This window comes from Polyodon spathula, chromosome 19 (assembly GCF_017654505.1).
Source record: "Polyodon spathula isolate WHYD16114869_AA chromosome 19, ASM1765450v1, whole genome shotgun sequence".
Lineage (NCBI taxonomy): Eukaryota > Metazoa > Chordata > Actinopteri > Acipenseriformes > Polyodontidae > Polyodon > Polyodon spathula.
This window is the reverse complement of record NC_054552.1, coordinates 10,845,636-10,865,456: the sequence shown is the minus strand read 5'-3', so window position 1 is coordinate 10,865,456 and position 19,821 is coordinate 10,845,636. Positions and strand designations below refer to the sequence as shown.

Here is a 19,821-nt window from a genome sequence, read left to right as displayed (position 1 = left end):
CCTTAGGTTGTCTAATTATATGCCATGGTTCATATTGTGCAATACATTCATAGCTGTTAAAACATGCAGTACCAAAACGTTTCCAGGTGAAAATCTGTGTTATTTTGAATAGGTGCAATGGAATGTATTGTGTCATGTGAAGGGTGTCTTATTTATTTGGGTGAGAAAAAAAGAAAAAAAAAACTAAAACCTTCAAATCAAACAAAAAATGTAACCAGTGTTTATCTATTGCTGATGGTGGGGTCCCTGGCATGCATACTTACTTTATTTATTTATTTAAATTATTCAGTCCTTAAAAAGTTCAAAACACTCCCTCAGAAATATACATACAGTTTTATTCTAAACGTGTTATTTATTTATTTATTTATTTATTTATTAAAATATATTTACCAACACTTATTTATCAGGTTACTCCTATTTCACCTGTTTTTAGCTACATACTGAACGTGTGTTTTCTTTTTCATGCACATATTGTTTTTTCCTTGCTCGTGGGGCAAGCTCATTCGAGACATGCCAGCCTTTTATTTACCAAACCAATGGTGCCAACCTTTGCTCCAGTGACCAGCCATCCCAGACTTCCTCAGCCAATGTACACGCACAGGGGGATCGGGGTTACTGGGTGAAAACAGGTAAACAGGTAAACAGCTCGTGCAGCAGGATAGCATCAGAAATAAGAGTCACGAAAAGCTGCAGTTTAAGCGCATATGTGCACGTTTAATTGACAAACACAAAACACAGGAACAAACAAAACTCAGATAAACAAAATAAAGCAATTGTAGGCTGGGCATTCACCTTCACTACTAATTCCAAACAAAATGCAACTACACTCACCTAACTCCCTTCTTCCACATAAAGGATATCTCCCCCTTTTATAAAGATGGCCAGTCTTCAATTAGCACTCAGTTACCTAACTGGAGAATGGCCGCAACTGTGACTGCTGGCAGGGGCAAAATTAACCCCATCCCTGCCAACCTTACATTCCCACACACACTGTTTATGTGGTGTGCCTAAGTTGAAGCTTTGCTCAGCGGGTTGTGTTGGTCTATGGAGAACAATTACAACGTGGAACACTCACGCTATTCGTCCCGGGAGACAAATTAATGTGTAATTATCAGATTATTACAGAACTGTATCTTATGGGAGATTGGACAAGGCAGAAAGATCAGAAATTGTCTTAGGACTCGGAGTTCTGACAAGTAAACCCTGCTGCGCAATGAGCACATGGCAAGTGCTGTGTTTTGCCTGAAGCAGTTACTGTTAAGGCATGCAGACGCTAGATAAAGTCGAACGACTAATTTGAATAAAATCTAGCCTGTTTCTACCTTTCAGGTGCCTTGTTCTCCAGTTTGAAGTTCAGAGCTTCATTGAGAAGTGCATGGTTGCCGCAGGAGCCAAGCCTTCACATGCCAAATCCCTGGCAGACGTTCTGGTAGAAGGGGACTGCAGAGGTCATTACAGCCATGGACTAAACCGAATGGGTCTGTACAAAATCGCTGTTTTTCTATCTGTGGAAATCACTTTGTGAATGGCTAACATGATTTGAGATGTGGGTCCATTTGTAAGACATGTGTGGTTTGCAACTGTAAAGTAAGCATTTAGGAGATATAAGCCAAGAGGTCCATTTCCTTGTAAGGTTCAAATTTAAGAAGACTCTAAATTTCTACCGTCTGTACAAGGATGGCCTAAAGCCCAATTTGTACAGGACAAAAAATCACCACATAACTAGTGGTTTTTACCAACATGGTGAAATTTAGCCCTGGGTGAACCATCCATTTATTTTCCTTGTTTTTTTTTTGTTTGTTTGTTTTGTTGTTTTTTACAGGACATCAGGACCTTCTGTAAATGCACCAGTGTAAATAGACCACGTTAGTGTTATGTTAGACTTGGTACAGCATTTCCGGGATATTCACATTCTGCAATTACAGAATAGGACAAAATAAAATGAAATGCAACATATAAAACGAAATGCAAATATAAAACACAATAAAAAAATACTTTAAATAAATACTTGCAGTCATAGATGTAAAGGCTCAGCTGTTACCATAGTAAAGGGTAGATTGCTGTATGTGCAACTATTATGACAGACCCCCAATAGTAGGGCAGTGTATCTATCTATATCTATATTTATATCTATCTATAGCTATATATTTTCTTGCTGTATTTTGGGTATGGCCAGTATTCACTGTAAGTTGGCAGTTAATTAAAAGGAGTGGGGGACTGTACATCTCCGTTACTGCCGCTAATGAGAAACTATGGTAACAAAATTATTTTTCTATGCAAGGTCTGTTTATGTCAAATGTAAAAATAGCTGACAGTGTTTAATTAAAAACATGATATATTATACTATTACTGATATCTATCTATTTGAGTTGTTTTATTAATGTGGGACAAAATGGTTATTCTCACCTTTGGGAAAGAAAGTACAACAATTTTTTTATTTACATCCGGTTCATTGATTACAAACCACGCACAAAAGCGCCCTCTCTGGCAACAACATCACATTTCATTCAATTTACTGACTTTTCATGATGAAAACTAATCCACGCCTGGGAGGTTACTAGACATCCTCCGCTTTTAACCAACTGAGGACACCTGGTTTTTAGTCCCATGCAAATAATGCTTAAGACACACCTTCATTGTGTCAGCACCTACCCTGATGTAGGTAATCTGTAGCGCATAGAACAGTATTCTGGGCTATATGTGCCTTGAAGCTGTTACAGATAATATATGATATGCGTTCTGGTATTTCTTTTTAAGGTCCTAAATTTTAATAAGTCATTTATATGTTGCTTTGTCTAAACCAGTCTTGGTGACCCTTTATGACATGTCTGTTTATCTTTATGGTGTCCTTTAACACAGTATAACAGGATTTGGAAATTAATGGCATGTAAACAGTAAAGCTCTTTTGTTGTACTTTCATTTCCTCAGATATGTATGTAAAAGATATCCAGACAGGAATCTGTTCAAAAGATGGGGAGCCCGTTATTGAAAAAGAGTCGGTGGCCACAGCGCTGGTGAATGGTGAAAATGTTCTGGGGCCAGTGGTTGGGAATTTCTGCATGGATCTGGCGATTAAAAAGGCAAAAGATGTTGGTATAGGCTGGGTGGTAGCCAAGGGTAAGTATCATCCACAGCGAACTAAAACAAGAGTTTGAGTTCTTGAGATATCCCAAACACGATCAGTTCTATTCTAATATAAGTTTAGTTTGTGATATCTTTTCAATTAGTGTGGATTGCTGTGGATTTGATGTGTGATTTTTTTTCTTTTTCCAGGCTCAAACCACTATGGGATTGCTGGATATTACGCCATGCAAGCTCTAAAACAAGACATGATTGTGAGCTGCCACATTTATTCAGATTAACTACAACATTTCACTTCATCCTAATGCATCAGTTTAATTCTGCTTTTGTTTGTTGTTTAGGGTATGAGTTACACCAACACATCGCCATTGGTGGTTCCTACCAGAGCAAGAGATGTAAGCAGCTCTTTTATACTACTGTGTGTGTTTGAGGCTGTAAGCGGATAAGAGACTTCGAATTGTCCTGTTCACTGGTCTGATATACAGTGGCTCATTATGTCAAGATCACAAGCTAAATTTGCACAGGATCTCAAAAAATTTCAAATTATCTTGAGATCACATGTCAAGGTACTGAGAGAATTTATCTTGTGATCTTGACATTTTAAATGTACAAATGCAAGACTGTACAAAAAAAATCTTCCAAATCCTAAACATTGAAATACATATACAATTTAATTGTATTGATTTGATACATGTATTGATACATATTATTACTTTTGTTCAGTGCACTTTGGGGACCAATCCAATCAGTGTGGCGGCACCTGCTACCGATGGTGACAGCTTTGTACTCGACATGGCAACTTCTGCAGTGTCATTGGGGAAGGTACTGTGAAAATACAGGCTTTGTCAAAAACTGATTGTCTTTAAGCATACACATGAAATACTTGCACATTTTTATATAGATCTTGTTCACTGAAGTTGGCAACCTCACCCAGGACTGGAAAGAAGATTCCTATTGCATGACAGTTTCACCCAATCCAGGTCTTAATACATGGTTGATTAGACAGTGTGTAGATAACAAGTTCAGGTGTACCTTATTAAACCTGTAGTAAAACCAGGAATGAATCGAATGGCTATGCAATGGGATTCTTATTTCCATCCCTGTAACCTAAGGTTATTGTTGAGTTTTGTTTCGTTCTGTACACCAACTGCATCTCAAAAGGCAGAACTGGTAATATAACCTATGCAATAAAAATAATTGTAATGTGGAGAGATGACACAATAGCTTGAACTCTCCTCCATATAATTACAGGACATGTGCTGATGAGCAAAGTCCTTGATAAATGTGTTGAGTGTTTGAGTAATAGATGCAATCTGTGAATCAACAGAAAAGTATTAAATACTGTTAAATACTGATTTTTCACTTTTTCTTCAATAAAAGTTGGTTTCTCTTTTTCTGCAAAAAGCACAAAACCAAGGCTTTAATAATCAATTTTCTTACCTCCTATTAGCAAGACCCACCTGTTTAGACTGCACTTTTGATCTCTTGATCTATCTCTCCTACTATGTACTGTATTTACTAGATCTATGCACCACATTACTGGATCCTCAGCTGATTCACTATCCTTGCACTATTGCACTACTAATATGCCATCGTTGATATAATTTGTTGTAATCCTAATTTGTTGCATCCTATTTCATATTGTATTTAAGTTGTATTAATTGACTTACTGTAAACTATACTGTATTTATATACCAGTTTTGCATTGTAACCCTGTACTGCCCTGTAAGGCCTGTAAGTCACCTTGGATAATAATTATCAATATTGTAGGGTTAGGCTGTTTTGAACCTACCATGTGTAACAGACAGTGTTGTGTGATAAACTGCAGTTACAGATTATAAAATTATAAAGTCTATTATCTATAAGGCAGACCGGCCTGGCACTTCTGCACAGATGCTTACTTGTGGTGTGCATAGTCACTGGTTGGCTCCCAGCCTCTGCCCTGTTACACTTGGAAATTGACCTTTACCAGGAAGGAGATTAATCTTCCGCCTGATAACTATATTCACTATGTTTTTCACTATTCACTGTCATTTGACTGTAGATTGAACTGCATCACCGGAGGAGCGATACCATCCCCGAGGGCTGGGGCTGCGACTCCCACGGCAAGCCGAGTACTGACCCTGGGAAGGTGCTGAGTGGAGGGGGGCTGGTGCCTATCGGGGGCTGTGAGGCTACAGGTGAGTCCAGAGATCTGAAACATGAACAGTGGTTGCACCAAACCAGAGAGAGTAACTGTACCAAGTACCTAACTTTAATTAACCCATTTGGACAATATTAAAGATGAATAAAATAAAACACACATTTAATAATGCTTTACTAAAACTGATTCTGGATGTGTAAATGGAAATAGCTAAACTGTAGAAAGACACATTGCACAGATTAACTTCATAGGTGTGAATTGAGCTGTTTGGGGCTCAGTATTTGTCCTGTTTTTAGCTATAACTTGGGTATGTTCAATAGAAACGTGACCTTGTTTTATCATTTCTTTTTTGTCTACTTGCAAGGTGGTTACAAGGGCTTCGGTCTGGGGATGATGGTCGAGGTTTTCTGTGGCATACTGGCTGGTGCCCAATACAGCAAACACATCCGTACATGGAAGGTTACAGACAGTGTAGCAAATCTGGTATGGAGTGAGATCCACCATTATAATGAGTTAGCAGGGACCTGTGCGTTAAATGAATACTGTGCTGTTTGAAACTGAGCTTACAACAGTCTTCATTACCACTACTGCCCCCTGCTGTGTATTTCAAGCACTGTGGTCAGTTATTTTTTTGAGCTTGGTTGTTCCACTTGATCCGTTTGTTTTGCCCAAGCTTATAACTGCTACACCCTGGCAGTTCTGTGGGGTCCCAACATGTGTGATTATTTTTTAGTGGAACTGAAGTAGACACATCTCTTTGCAAGGACCTAATTTTGCCAACCTGTTTTAGAAGGAAGGGGAGGAATTTTCACCACTGTAGACAGGGATATATTGAAGGCAGCTTTGTGTACTGTATGTGTCACACTTCCAAGTTCTACACAATATCCAGTTTTACAAATGTGCTGAGACTTAAGTCTTTCTTCACAACTATTAAAATGGCTGAAAACACAAAGATTCCTGTCAGTCTGTCTTTGTCTCGTATCAATTTTACATGTGGTGATGGTGATCTTTTCATCATATAGTTTTGCATTCGCAATCTTGACAGCGATATACATTACTAGCATACTGTTTTGTTTTGTTTTTCTTATTCCAATGGAGCAAATATTAAATGATCAAATCCTGGACATTTGTTACATTTTTCTGTAAGTTTGGTAAGCTTGGATATATCTGCATAATACGTAAATATATATTACGGCTATGGCTATAAATAAGTCTATGGCTTTTGTTTTCAGGGCCAGTGCTTTGTTGCAATAAACCCTGAAAACTTTGCTGCTGGATTCAAGGACAGAATGTCTGATCTGCTCACTTTGCACAGAGTTTTGGAACCTGTAAGTAACCCATTCTACAAGTCACTTATTGCAAGTAATTAGGTCTCTTGTACACGTGAAACATGGTATTTACTTTTAACTTTTTATATTCCACTGTGTGTGTGTGTGTGTGTGTGTGTGTGTGTGTGTGTGTGTGTGTGTGTGTGTGTGTGTGTGTAGTCTAACTGTTTCTATAATTGTACTAAAATTATAAATGCAAATGTATTTGTCAAAAAAATAAAAAAAACATTTAAAACAACATAATCAACTTTCCATAAATGAGTTTTCATTTAAAGTATTCTATACATGGAAAAAGTAAAACTGATTTATTTTGTCATCTCTTTATTTTTCTATAAACACTGGCATAGATTTCCACAAACAGTATTCAATTACATTGTCTTACAATGTGAAAAGATTAAACATTAGTTTATTAGGACTATTTCGGTTTAGTAAAATACTGAACACTTTTCGTTTATCATTCAAACTGCTGCAATCTTTCCTTATTGCCGACGATCTTTCCACTGGCTTTTAAAAAGTAGTATGATCACACTTTATACAAGATGGTAGCGACACAGAATGTAAACTGTGCATACATTCAATAAATATGTATAAACCCTTTAAATGGGCTCATTGCAACCAGTTACAAACATAACATCTAATGTGTTGGAAATAGTGAGTGGAGCTCATGGTGTGACTATTTAAATGGCAGGCTGAACCTGGGATCCCAATGATGGTGCCAGGAGACCCAGAGAGAAAAAACATAAAGAGATGCGAGGAACTGGGAGGGCTGCCTTATCATATCAGTGTCATCAACCACATGGTAGGTGCAACTGTTAATCCCAAAGCAGCTTGTCAGTCTAACAAATTCAGTTCATAATGCCTTACAGGTCAAAGAATCTTACTGGCTACAAAGCCTGTCTGTCTGGTTGGTTATTGACAGGAAGGCCCTGAACGGAGGACAATTTCACTCTCCAGGTGGAACGACCAAGGAAGTGCAAGACAAACTGAAAGCATATCTTGCAAACAATTTTCTTTAACCAAGTATTAATCAATGTATTTATATAGTGCTTTTCATACCACAGTATCTCAAAACGCTTTACATGTCAGTTGAAACAAAAAGAAGTATGCAGTATCAAGAACTAGTAAAAATGACAAAATAACAATAAATAATATTAATTGTAATATCAATAATAATACAAAAAATGACAATTGAACAATACAGTAAACCATTTAGTTAACCACTTTTTAATAACAAAAAGCAAAATACATAATTTCTAGTAATTTAACAAATAATTTTTTAAAAAACACACATTTCATTTAAAGTATTCATTCATGACATAAGTATTGGCACCCCTCCTTCTGCTTTTATTATAGTTCTCAGGCATTTATGATAATTCTTAACCAGTACTGTATGCTACTTGTTGGTGAAATCTGGGCCATTCTGTCTTACATATTTCCTTCAGCTCAAACAGATCGGATACCCAATGCTTATTTACGTATCAGTCCAAAACATTTCTATTAGATTGAAATCTGGTGATTGCGAAGGCCATTCCAGAACATTTGTCTTCGTTTTTTCAAGAATTCAAGTTGACTTGGTCGTATGCTTTGGGTCATTCTCCTGTGGAAAATTAAACTGTCTGCCAAAACACTGTTCTTCAACAGAAGTTTGAAATACTAACCTATTTTGCTGGCTATTGACTTTATAATGCAGCTTAGTTACTATGTAATGGTTTTCAATCAATTATCTTTTTTTTTTTTATTAGTTCTATTACATTTTCAGATCATTTTAATGTAAGGGTGTGTGGCAAAGTGAGTGTAGTACTGAGCGGATTAATCACACAGACGAATGATTTACAGGTGCAAGGATGTTTATTAATGATTATAATGTCAAGAACCATATGGCAAAACCTGCAAACAATAAACAACCAAAAAGTCCCGTCTTTCCTCAACCACACAAAACACAAACACACAGTTCCTACAGTGCGTGAATTAAGTGCTCATGGTGCAAAGACAGTTCCAAAGTGAAAAGTGAGTGTTGATGTCCGGGTTAATGCTGGCCTGCGACTACAGCTCTGGATCGTGTGAGTATTCTTTAAAGACAAACAACACAAAACAACAGTGTTACAAGACAGACGAATACACACAACACTCACGGTTTCTATTTCACAATTTACGGGCTCTTTCTAGGTTTGTTTGCTAACTATCTGCAAAGGAACAGATCACTGAACCTATGCCCCCCTATTTATACCCTCGCCCATGACCCCTAGGTTAACGAGCGCATCCACTCCTCCAATCCTCCGATGCCACGTCGTCTACAGTCTGGATCAGTGAGCTTGGGTGCCGTACCTCTGTCCCCTTCCTAAATGGCTGACTTCCGCCTACCCTACGGAATAAATTGTCTTGCCATTTGCTTAAGGTTGCTCTGTTCCTTCTTTCTAGTGCCCTCACAGGTCGGGAAGGAGAGCTAACACCAAGCGTCATTCGATCTCTGTCACAGGGTGCCAATACTTTTGTCATGAACAAATATTTGAAATTGCTTTTGTTGTTTTATAAAGATTGTTAAACTGCAAGAAATTGTGCATTTTGGTCTTTATCATCTTAATTACAAAGCTTGTATTTAACATGTTCTTGAATTATCTTATATTAAGTGTAGGGTGCCAATACTTTTGTCTGCGACCGTATGTTATTTATTTGTTTGGCAGACGTCTTTATCAAAGACAACCCACTGATGTTACAGGGCAATAAAGGGTTACAATGCAAGCTTAATAAATACAGTGCAGTTTACAATGAGTGCAACAACACTACTAAAATACAATATGAACTACGATTCAACCAGCTACATCTACAAAGACATAGTACAAGGATAATGCATGTGGTGCTCAGGTCAGGTAAGTCCAATGCATAGTAGGAGGGGTAGAGCAAGAGATTTAAACGGGGGATCTTGAGGAGGTGACAGAAGGCGGTGATAGACGAAGCAGTACTGGTTCCACTACAGATGGGCTAGGGAAGAGAAGGGAGTGGGCACTAGAGGATGGAGAGTGGAGAGAAGGCATGATCAGTCGGCCAGAAGAGGAGGACCGGAGAGGGCAAGAGGGGAGTCTGTATATAGATAGATAGACATAGATATCTATTTTTTTAAAGTGCCTATATATACACCTAAATATTTAGTCCTATATAGTGAATGGATGTGCATGTTAGGGAAAATGTATTTTGTGAATTGCTTTCACTTTAAAATGTAAGTAGCAAATTAGTAGCTATTTTCTTACCCTCTGTCCTCAACCTCTGTTACTTCAATACAATTTCCATGAATGCAGTCAGTACATATTAACATATATATATATATATATATATATATATATATATATATATATATATGACACACACACACACTTCTGGGTAATCAGGGTTTGCAAATTTTAGCATTACAAGAGCCGACCAAATTGCATGAAAACTCTCATGAGCCCCAAACAGGGCAAAACATGTCTGCAGTTGTTGTGCTGCCTTTTAAAACGCTATGAATGTAGAAGCCTTTTGGCGATTGACTTGATTTGATTGATTCTTGTAATGCTAAAATTTCCATATCCCAAATACCCATAATTGTATTAGCTACTGCTTTTTCTGTGCTCATGTGTGGTGATTTCAATATACATTTCGACTCTCCTTCCACTATGGCTGTAGAATTTAAATCTATTCTTGATTATTTTGAGCTTTCCCAAGTGATTCAGTCCCCCACACATGTTCATGGACATATCTTAGATCTTTGTATCTGTAAAGGTAGAGAACTTTCTGATCTTGTGCTACAAGATCTAACTATATCTGATAATTTCCTAATTATTGCAAAAAGGAATTTTCCTTTTTCGACCAACTTAAACAAACTAAGGAAATTACTTCCTGTGCACAGAGATTTTTAGACCCATTGGTCTTTAATGATTGTCTTGCCTCTTCACCATTAGTAAATGTAGTACCGAGTAATGTTGATGATGCATGGCACTTTACAATTTGACCTTGACAAACACAATTAACCATATTGCCCGTCCTAAAACTCGAATTATTAAAATAAGATGTTTTACTCCTTGGTTCAATGATGAACTTAGGGATCTAAAAACAAGTGATAGAAAACTGGAGTGGATCTTGTTGTTCACAAAGAAATGTGGAAAAAACACCTTCTTGATTAGAGATTAGCCCTAAATTCTGCCAGGTCTAATTATACTTCTTCTATTATAACTAATTTCTAATTTACCTTTTCTTACAAAAATCTTGGACATGATTGTTGTTGCTCAGTTGTCTGCATATCTATATGCTAATAATCTCTTTTCAGATATTATTTTCAGAAACAACCAGGGCTTGAATTTCAGCGCGGGATCACTGGAATCGTTCATTTTCCAAGTTGCTCCCGCATATCTGCAACTTTGTGTGGGAAAATCCAGCAGAGATATTTTAAGACACCAAGCTACTGTATTTTTTACCCAATTTAGAATGCCTGAAACGCCTCAATAATCTCTAAGGAAGTGGATGTCAGTGATGAAAGCACTGTGAGCCGCATTCTCAGCAGTTCTGGTTAAAATAAATAAATAAATAAAAGTAGTGCTGGATATTTTAAGTGCCGCGAGACTTTATTCTCTCATACATGATTCTCAGCCACTGTCTTTAAGCATTATAGAAATTCAGTACACTGCAGTAAGTAAACAGTTTTTTTTTTTTTTTTTTTAAAGACGATATGATAATATGATAATATGAAAGGAGATTTTGTGGCCGTTCATTTGGTATGTTATATGCATGCAGTACAAACTAACCAGTAGTTAAACAAGCATAAATGAAAACACTAAAAAACAGGTGGAAATAGGGCTGAGTAAAGAGTTAAGAAAAAGGAATAGAGTGCTGGTTAAAAAGAAAAGCACCTTTTTCTTCTGCTGCATGCAAAAACTTCATGTCAGGCAATGGCAAAAGCAATAGAGAGTGATCAGTCTCACTGTTAGTGTTAGGTCTCCTAAAAGCACCTTATTGATAATTTAGCTTTTTCACTGGGATTGATAATTTAGCTTTTTCACTGGGACTTATGTAAATATAAATAATGTGAAATGTATATAGTTTATTATAGAATTTCTTAATTTTCTATTAAATATATCGTTATAATTTTAAACTGACCTGTTGAATTATTTTACAGTGGTTAGGCTCTCATTGATTACTTAAGTAAAAAAAAAAAAAAAAAAAAAAAAAAAAATATTATATATTTATGACCAGTCTTAGACTTAAGTCAGCTTTGTGAATACTGCCCCAGACTATCAATATGCCTTGACAAAATGGGGGATTGGATGTCAAAAAATGTTTTGCAGTTAAATGCAAATAAAACTGAATTTCTTTTAATTGGCTCAAAAACAGCATTAAATAAAATCCCACAACCAATGACCTTTGGCAGCCTGAAAGGTGCTCCTTTCTTATTCCACTGCCAGTTCAGCCCGTTTTATTTAAGTTGAATTAATTGCCCCCCAGGTTTGTCAAGCAAGTTATATATATATATATATATATATATATATATATATATATATATATATATATATAATATATATATATATATATATAATATATATATAAAAACAGGTGATTCCAGTTGGATTATTAATATTATTAATTATTGTTGTTTTTGTTAATGTTTGTATGTATTTACGTAGCAGCCGCAGATTTTAGAGACAGCTGCACTCGCTTTTCAAGGGGTCGTGTGATGGTATAAAAGGGGACGGAGAATCGTAATCTGTTCCTTCTCTTGGTTTTGTATTCTAAAACTAAAACTGTGAGCCCCAGTGAAACGTGTATTAAATCGTGAGTGTTTTGTTTGTTTTCGTGTTGTTAGTATTTGTCTTGTTTGAGAACCACCAGATGGCTAACATGTATCCTGAGCTGTCGCCGTGGGCCAGCACAGAGCCAGAACAGTACTGCACCAGTCACAAAATAAACTGTTATCAGCCACCACGGGCACTACTGCACGTACCCAGACTGGTGAACGTGTCCAGTATTATTGCGGGAAGGATAATTTGTGTTTATTGTTGGACTGCAACCCTTTACTGTTTTCCTCCATGCACTACCCATTGTTGTGTATTGCCAGGGTTTATTATTTGGTCACCAGACCTGTATAAAAATAATATAAATGCCTTTTCCAAACCAGATTACAGTCTGTTTCATTCCTGCACTGCATCACCTCTGCACCTGTATCCACTCAGCTACCTTGTCACAAGGCCCTTTAAACATTTAGCTTATTAGCCATGCTAATACCTGTGATAATAATAAACATTAGATTCAAATTTATGCATGTACGCAAATTTTATATGTTTAAGCACAAAATTGTTTGAATTGCTCTGAAGGCAAAAATTTGAATAAAAATGGCAAAGTTTTGCAATAAGTGTGACAGGCTTGCAATGCGCAGAATGTTTCCATTACATTACATTGTCATGTAGTATTCCAATTCTGCACATTCACATGTAGCTCTTGTGCATTTATGCTATATTGGTATTGAATGCGCAAGTGGTTTTGCGAGGCACAAACACATTTGCGAATTGAGCAAAAAACACACTGCTATTTTACAACTTTGCGCAACATTTTTGTGCCATGTTGGAAAATACCAATTTTTGTGCAAAAGCACATATTTTTGCGAGGAACAGATTTAGCAAGGGGATTGCACATCAATTCAAATATCTGGGCCTTGGAGTCGTATTTGATTCTACTCCTAGTTTTTAGCATCAAATTTCAACTGTAGTGAAATCTGCTTATTATTATTTGCAGAATATATCTCAAGTCTGTTTGCATCTTGCAGAATCTGATTTTGAAATTTTAATTAATGCGTTTGTTTAATCCCGTCTGGACTACTGTAACACCCTATTGGCTGGTCTACCTTGTAAACTTATCAATCACTTACAGCAGGTTTAGAATACAGCTGTATGAATTCTGACAGGTACAAAAAGATTTGAACAAATTACACCAGTTCTTGCCCACTTGCATTGGCTTCCAGTGAAGTACAGTGTTATTTTTAAAATGTTACTCATGTCATTTAAGGCTGTCTCTGGAAATGGCCCTGATTACATTAATGATATGCTGGACTACAGTTGAAATCTGCTAATACTGGGCTTCTGGTGACTACAATGATAAAATGTATCTCTAGTATTGGAAGAGCCTTTAGTCATTATGCACCTGTATTATGGAACAATCTTCCAATTGAAATATGTAAAGCTGACTCAATAAATGCATTTAAATCAAAACTTAAAACACATCTTTATGCTGAGACCTTTTAGTAGATTGGGATGGCCTATTTTAGAATTTTATTAATATTTACTTTATTTTTTTCCCCCATTCGTTTGGATGTTTTTTGATATTTTCTTGTATATTATATTATATTATATTATTATATTATATTATATTATATTATATTATATTATTGTATAGTATATTTATTTGTAGTGTGAACTGCTTTGGGATGCCTTGGCATGAAAGGCTCTATACAAAATAAATGTGATTGATTGATTGATAATTTGAAAGCTATTTTTATTTGTACATTATTTTTGTTTTTCAGAATCAGGTTGCAAAGACCCTGGGTGTAACTCCTGAACTTCCAGTGGACCGACCCCTGGCTTGATAGAGCTATTCTGATTACTTGATTAGTTTTATTCTTTTATTTTGTCTCAGTATGCCCATACAAAAACAATAATTGTTTATGCTGATTAGAACTGTGTTTTTGGAGGCACATTACAATTTTGATGTAGGCATTTTTATTAAAACTTTGCTTGGGTCAAACAGTTTTAGTTTTCCTGTTAAAGTACTTCAGGTAGTTTTGATACAGAATTGGTTTGGTGGTAATGCATTTTTATAACTTTTAAATATGAACTGTTAAATGTATATCAATTTCTGTTCAGTTCTTATTCTGGTTAAACATTTGAATAAAATAAATAGTATAATAAAATGTTGAATAATAAATGTGTTTTTTTTTAATAAAATTGACTTTCTGTGTACCTACATTGATAGCTACTGTCCGCCCACGTATTTCAGTATTATTGCCCTGTGATAGATTGTTGTTCAGTACGCCAGTGAATTCCAAGTTCTTAAACCAATCAAGCACTATTAGGTCCCATTCTCCCAGACTTGGCAAAACTTTCCTAAAGAACAAATGGAAATGCACAACAGATTTACAGAATTATTTCGTTGGCTACAATTGTTTTTAGCTACATTTTGACTGCCACAAGCCCTGCTCTGAACACCAATCCTTATAAGGCATGTTGCAATGATTGCCCTCCCCTCCCTCTACATGCTGGTTCATTCAGGTCTCAGAGAGAATGCTTGGAAATAATTCTCAGGGTAGGTTTAGTGACCACACGAGGCACAAAACAGGAACAGATTTCAGCAGTGCTGAGTTTTTAGAGTGACTGGAGATCTGGTTTGTTTGGATAAAGACTTAAATACTTATAATATTTGAATCTTTATATTACAGATTCTTAATGATTAGATAACTGATGAAATTGAGAATTTAATTTAATTTTTTTTTTTTTTTTTTTTTAAACATAACAGCTAATATTTCTGCATTCAGTGTTAGTGGGTTTAATGAATACATCTTGTATCAAACATTCAGAAGTGGTAAATGTCATTAATACAGCCAGTCTGACCAATAATACAGAAAAAATTGAATTGCAGAATTTGCATATCCTCACAAAGCAATCTATTCCCCATTATTTATTAACTTGTACACATTGTTGTTTACATGAGATTGTGCTTTTGAGTTACTGGGAGATACCAAACAAAAAAGTAACACACTTGTACTAAAATGATAGTCAGTTAATATGATTACCCCAATTAACCTTTCATTGCAGAGGATTTGATAAACCCTGTCAATATTCGTCTCAATAGGTAAATACGGGTTTAGACAATGACCAGTACATCTTCTCAAGTGATTTCTGGTTTTGGTTGAACCAAAGAAACAAAGAAATGTAATTATTAACTGCAAATGGGAGTTTCTGTGAATTTCTGTCAATATATCAGTCAATATATTTTCTCTGTGATTTCTTGTTTTTGTCAACCATTCCATCGCATCTTAAACTTCTTACTGGGGGAGGCTGCTGCTGCAGAGGCTGCTGCACGCGTTAGTGACTGTTAGGCCTACTTGTAGCTAACATTTTGGTTAACGTCAGCTACTTCTGTGGCTTGAGACTGCTAGCTAACAGTAAACAGACAGGAAAAGGCTCTGACAGGACGGATTCATGCAGATAGGCTACGATGTGAATTTGTGGTAAGTTAGAACAGGAGAGAGTATTCACTACTATAGACTTTGATCATAATCAAAGCTTTGTTAACCAATACGTTTTTATGTGAGGCTGCCTGTAAGTTACGGTGTATCAGACGTTGCGAGCTAGCTAACGGTAACGTTAACGGTGTCTTCAAAATTCGATATAAGTTATGTGCCGATGATATCTAATTAACGTTGTATTTAATGTAGTTTTGCTATCTGTGTCAGGCTATTAATGAGACAGATCACGTAACATCATGCACATATCTTTTCATACTCAATTGCTTTCATTCAGTAGGCCATGTGTAGAAAAGGTGACATAGTGTTGATCACAATGTCATTGTATTATCCTCAATTTCACAACTGTAGGCTAGCTAATGACTAATGTTAGATGGATATATGGAAATTCTTCAAGAGAGGCAGTGCCAGCAGCTCTGCAGAAGGCCAATCCAGTGAGAAATGAAGATTTTACCAGTTCAAACAAACAAATTAAAACTTAAACTGATTAATCACCTATTAAGCCTTGAGTTATTGTAAATATGAGTTTAATAACAATACATGTCAAAACACAGCAGACAAGAATGAGGGAAAGAAGCTGGAGGCTGACAGGGCTGAGGGAGCATGTCTGATGAAGGTTAGTGATAAAAAAAAAAGTGAGTAGATGTTTAAGCTTTCAGTTAAATTTGTACAGCATATGACAGCATATGTCTTATTTTTGTTAGGCGTAAATAAATTATGTTCATGATATCTTAAAGGGTCATGCAGAAAGAGAGACTTCTGTGCAAGGCAGAGATCAACATGCGAGCTGTATAAGTGAGAGAGAGCAAGCATGCCCAGAGAAAGAGGGACAAGAAACAGATCCAGAGCGAGAGGAACAGCGAACAGATCCAGAGAGGGAGGGACAACAAACAGATCCAGAGAGGGAGGGACAACAAACAGATCCAGAAAAAGAAAGTAATCAAGCCACTGCAGTAACTCCTTCCAGAAATGAAAACGATTTAGGTGACAAAGACACAGGGCCCAGACAAGTGAAGCTGAATAGCTACCCACACGAAAGTTTTGGTACACAGAAAAGGGCATTTCAGTACTGCTGGTTTGAAAAATAAAATTGGGTGGAGTACTCTGTCCACAAAAACGTAGTTTTCTGATTTCCATGTAGAGTTTTTGGCAAAAACATTAAATTTGATTCTTTTGTCAGTAATGGCTGCAAAAATTGGAAAAAAGCTTTGTTTATCTTCGGTAAACATGAGATGGCACGAACACACAGAGACAGTGTTGTGGCTTGGCAAAGCTACCAGGCAACTAGCAATCATGGGAACATTGCTCAGATTTTAACATCTGCCCATGCTAGTGATATTGCAGAGAGAAGGGAGTATCTGAGAAGAATTGTTGCAGTCACCTCAATGTTAGGAAGACAGGGACTCTCTTTCCATGCCAATGATGAATCTAGTGAAAGCACAAATAGAGGGAACTTTCTTGAATGTATGGAGCTTTTGAAGGAGTTTGACCCTTTCCTGCAAAGGTACAATACTCCATCAAATGTGATGTATCTCTCTCCAGAATCTCAGAATGACATGATTGAATGCTGTGCTCAAGAGATTACGGATACCATTGTCTCTGAGTTGTCAAAGTCTGTAATGTATGCCATTATGGTGGATGATGCCAGGGATGGGCAGTCTGAACAGTTGGCTCTGTGTGTTAGGTATGTGACAGAGGGGACAGTTAAGGAGCGTTTACTAGCACTAGCAGAAATCAAGTCATTTGACGCCCAATCAATAGCAAATGAGTTGCAACAGCAGCTCCAAATCAGAGAGGTAGCAGGCCTAAAGTGTATTGCACAGACCTATGATGGTGCAGCTGTCATGAGTGGGTCCAAAGGAGGTGTGCAAGCACATTTCAGAGTGCTGCATCCGGAGGCAATTTATGTACATTGCTATGCTCATGAGCTTAATTTGGTGTTGTGTCATATTTGCAGGGCTACTCCAGAGGCTGCTGAGTTTTTTAGTTTCTTGGAGAATGTGTATTTGTTTTTCAGTACATCCCTAGTTAACCACCACAAGTTCAAAGAAGCTCAGTCCAAACTTGGAATAGCATCAGCTGACTTGTATAGCTCTCAAACACTCGCTGGGCCTGCCAGCTGCGGTCCATAAATGCAGTCCTGGACACTTTAACTGCTATTTTTGATTGTCTATCTGCCATTGGATCCCCCATGGCTGTTGGTCTGAGAGCAAAGCTTCATTAGTTCTCAAAGTATTTGCTGCTGATGTTTCAGTCCCTTCTTTCTATAACTGAGGGACTACACAAGTTCCTCCAGAAAGAGACTGTAGACCTGGCAGAAGCTTGTTTTGGCAAACAAGCTGTATGTGACACACTGATAGGCAAACACACAGATACAGAACTTTATGACAGAACCAAAGCACTCTGTGAAATTCACAATATTCCAGAGGCAGATGCAGCAAGAAAGCGCCAACAAAGGAAAATGGGAGATTTTGTGGTGGAGACCTCCTTGGGTTTAGGCACAGAATTGTCATGTTCCCAAACAATGAAAACAGAGTTGTTGCTCCCCTGCTTGGACAGGATGGTTTGTGAGATTGACCAGCAATTCTCGACTGTAGATGCAGGTCTGCTCAAAGACATACAGGCATGCCGCCCCAACTCAAAAAACTTCCCAGATACATCATGCTTAACTGAGTTTGCCAAGCACTATGGTATTGATGTTAAAACAGAAGAGATGTTGGTGGCCAGAAACTTTCTTGCCTGGAAAAGAGAGGCTGGATGTCCTCCCAAAGATATGCTTGCTGTGCATAACCTCCTGGATGATGATGATATGTTTCCTTCTCTGAAGGAAATCATTCAGGTTGCCCTCACAATTCCTGTGAGCAGCTGCTCCTGTGAAAGGTCCTTTAGTGCAACGCTCAGGCTGCACTCCTGGTTGCGTAAGACAATGGGTCAGACAAGGCTTCAAGTCTTGCAGCCATGTCCATTGAGGATGAAGTGCTTGGGCCACTAAGCCACAATAGTGTCATTGACCTCTTTGCCACCTTTAAAAATAGGAGGTACACTTTGATATGCCACCAACAAAATAAGCATCAAAAGAGAGAAGCAGGAGGAGCTGTTCTGTAATATAGGTTGTAATATTTGTTTGGGAGCTTACTTTTTTATCAGATTTTATTCCTAATTATTTTAAAGTTTTTTTTTTTTTTTTTTTTTTTTTTTTTTTTATTTAGCTTCATTAGTTGAATTAAGTTTTGCCCCATTGTGGATTATACTGTTTAAGATGTTCCATGTGTCTGAATTATTGGGTTAATTTTGAGCAACAATTAACAAAAGGGTGAAACTTAAATAAAGATTTTTTTTCTAATGGATGGATGGGGACAGAGTGGACTTTAATTTCTTTATTTGGATAGAATTTAAGTAAGTCATATTAGATCAGTGTCTAACACAAACTACGAGACAGGTATACTTTTAGCCAACCGAAAATAGCCTTATTTTGATAGATTTTACACCCGTTGTTACTCTAAAAATACATGCTGAAAAGACGTTTTGGGGGCTTTAAAAAAAATCCTGGGGGAGTATGCCCAGACCCCCCTAAAAAAGGCTTAGCCCCCCCCCCCCCCCCCCCCCCCCCCCCCCATCTAATCTCTACTGACGTCCCTGCAAACTTGCAAAAGAAAATTGAAGGAAGCAAACACAAAAGAGCACAAAGTGCAAAGCGACAAAGTTATAGCGAGTCCTTTTGGATAATTGTTATGTTGACTTTAATAAAAAGTTTATCATTATTATAGTTTTATCCTGAGCTGGGCTCGCAAAATCGCTAGCCTGACGTTCCAGGCCAACCAAAAAAATCTGTCGGACAACGTGTTTTTTGGCTGCTTGCCCATGAGCAATCGATTTTTTTTTACTCTATAACAAGATAACGTTCTGTGCTTTAATAAAACAGCGGTTTCTCAATAGACATTCCGGTCACATATCAGCCCAGTAAAACACGTTTAGACGGATCAGTGTTTTTCATTGGTGCTTGAGTGATTTCT

General features: G+C 37.1%; 1 protein-coding gene across 1 annotated transcript; it reads left to right on the top strand.

The window, feature by feature from the left end:
• The first annotated feature begins 1,213 nt into the window (after nt 1-1,213).
• LOC121295016 (uncharacterized oxidoreductase YjmC-like) lies at nt 1,214-14,470 on the top strand. Its single transcript, XM_041219288.1, has 11 exons — nt 1,214-1,224; nt 1,330-1,478; nt 2,929-3,117; nt 3,274-3,335; nt 3,423-3,476; nt 3,805-3,903; nt 5,126-5,261; nt 5,589-5,707; nt 6,457-6,552; nt 7,241-7,351; nt 14,090-14,470. Exons 1-11 carry the CDS (start codon nt 1,214-1,216, stop codon nt 14,150-14,152), a joined length of 1,089 nt encoding a protein of 362 aa, XP_041075222.1. The 3' UTR covers nt 14,153-14,470.
• Nucleotides 14,471-19,821: the final 5,351 nt, after the last annotated feature.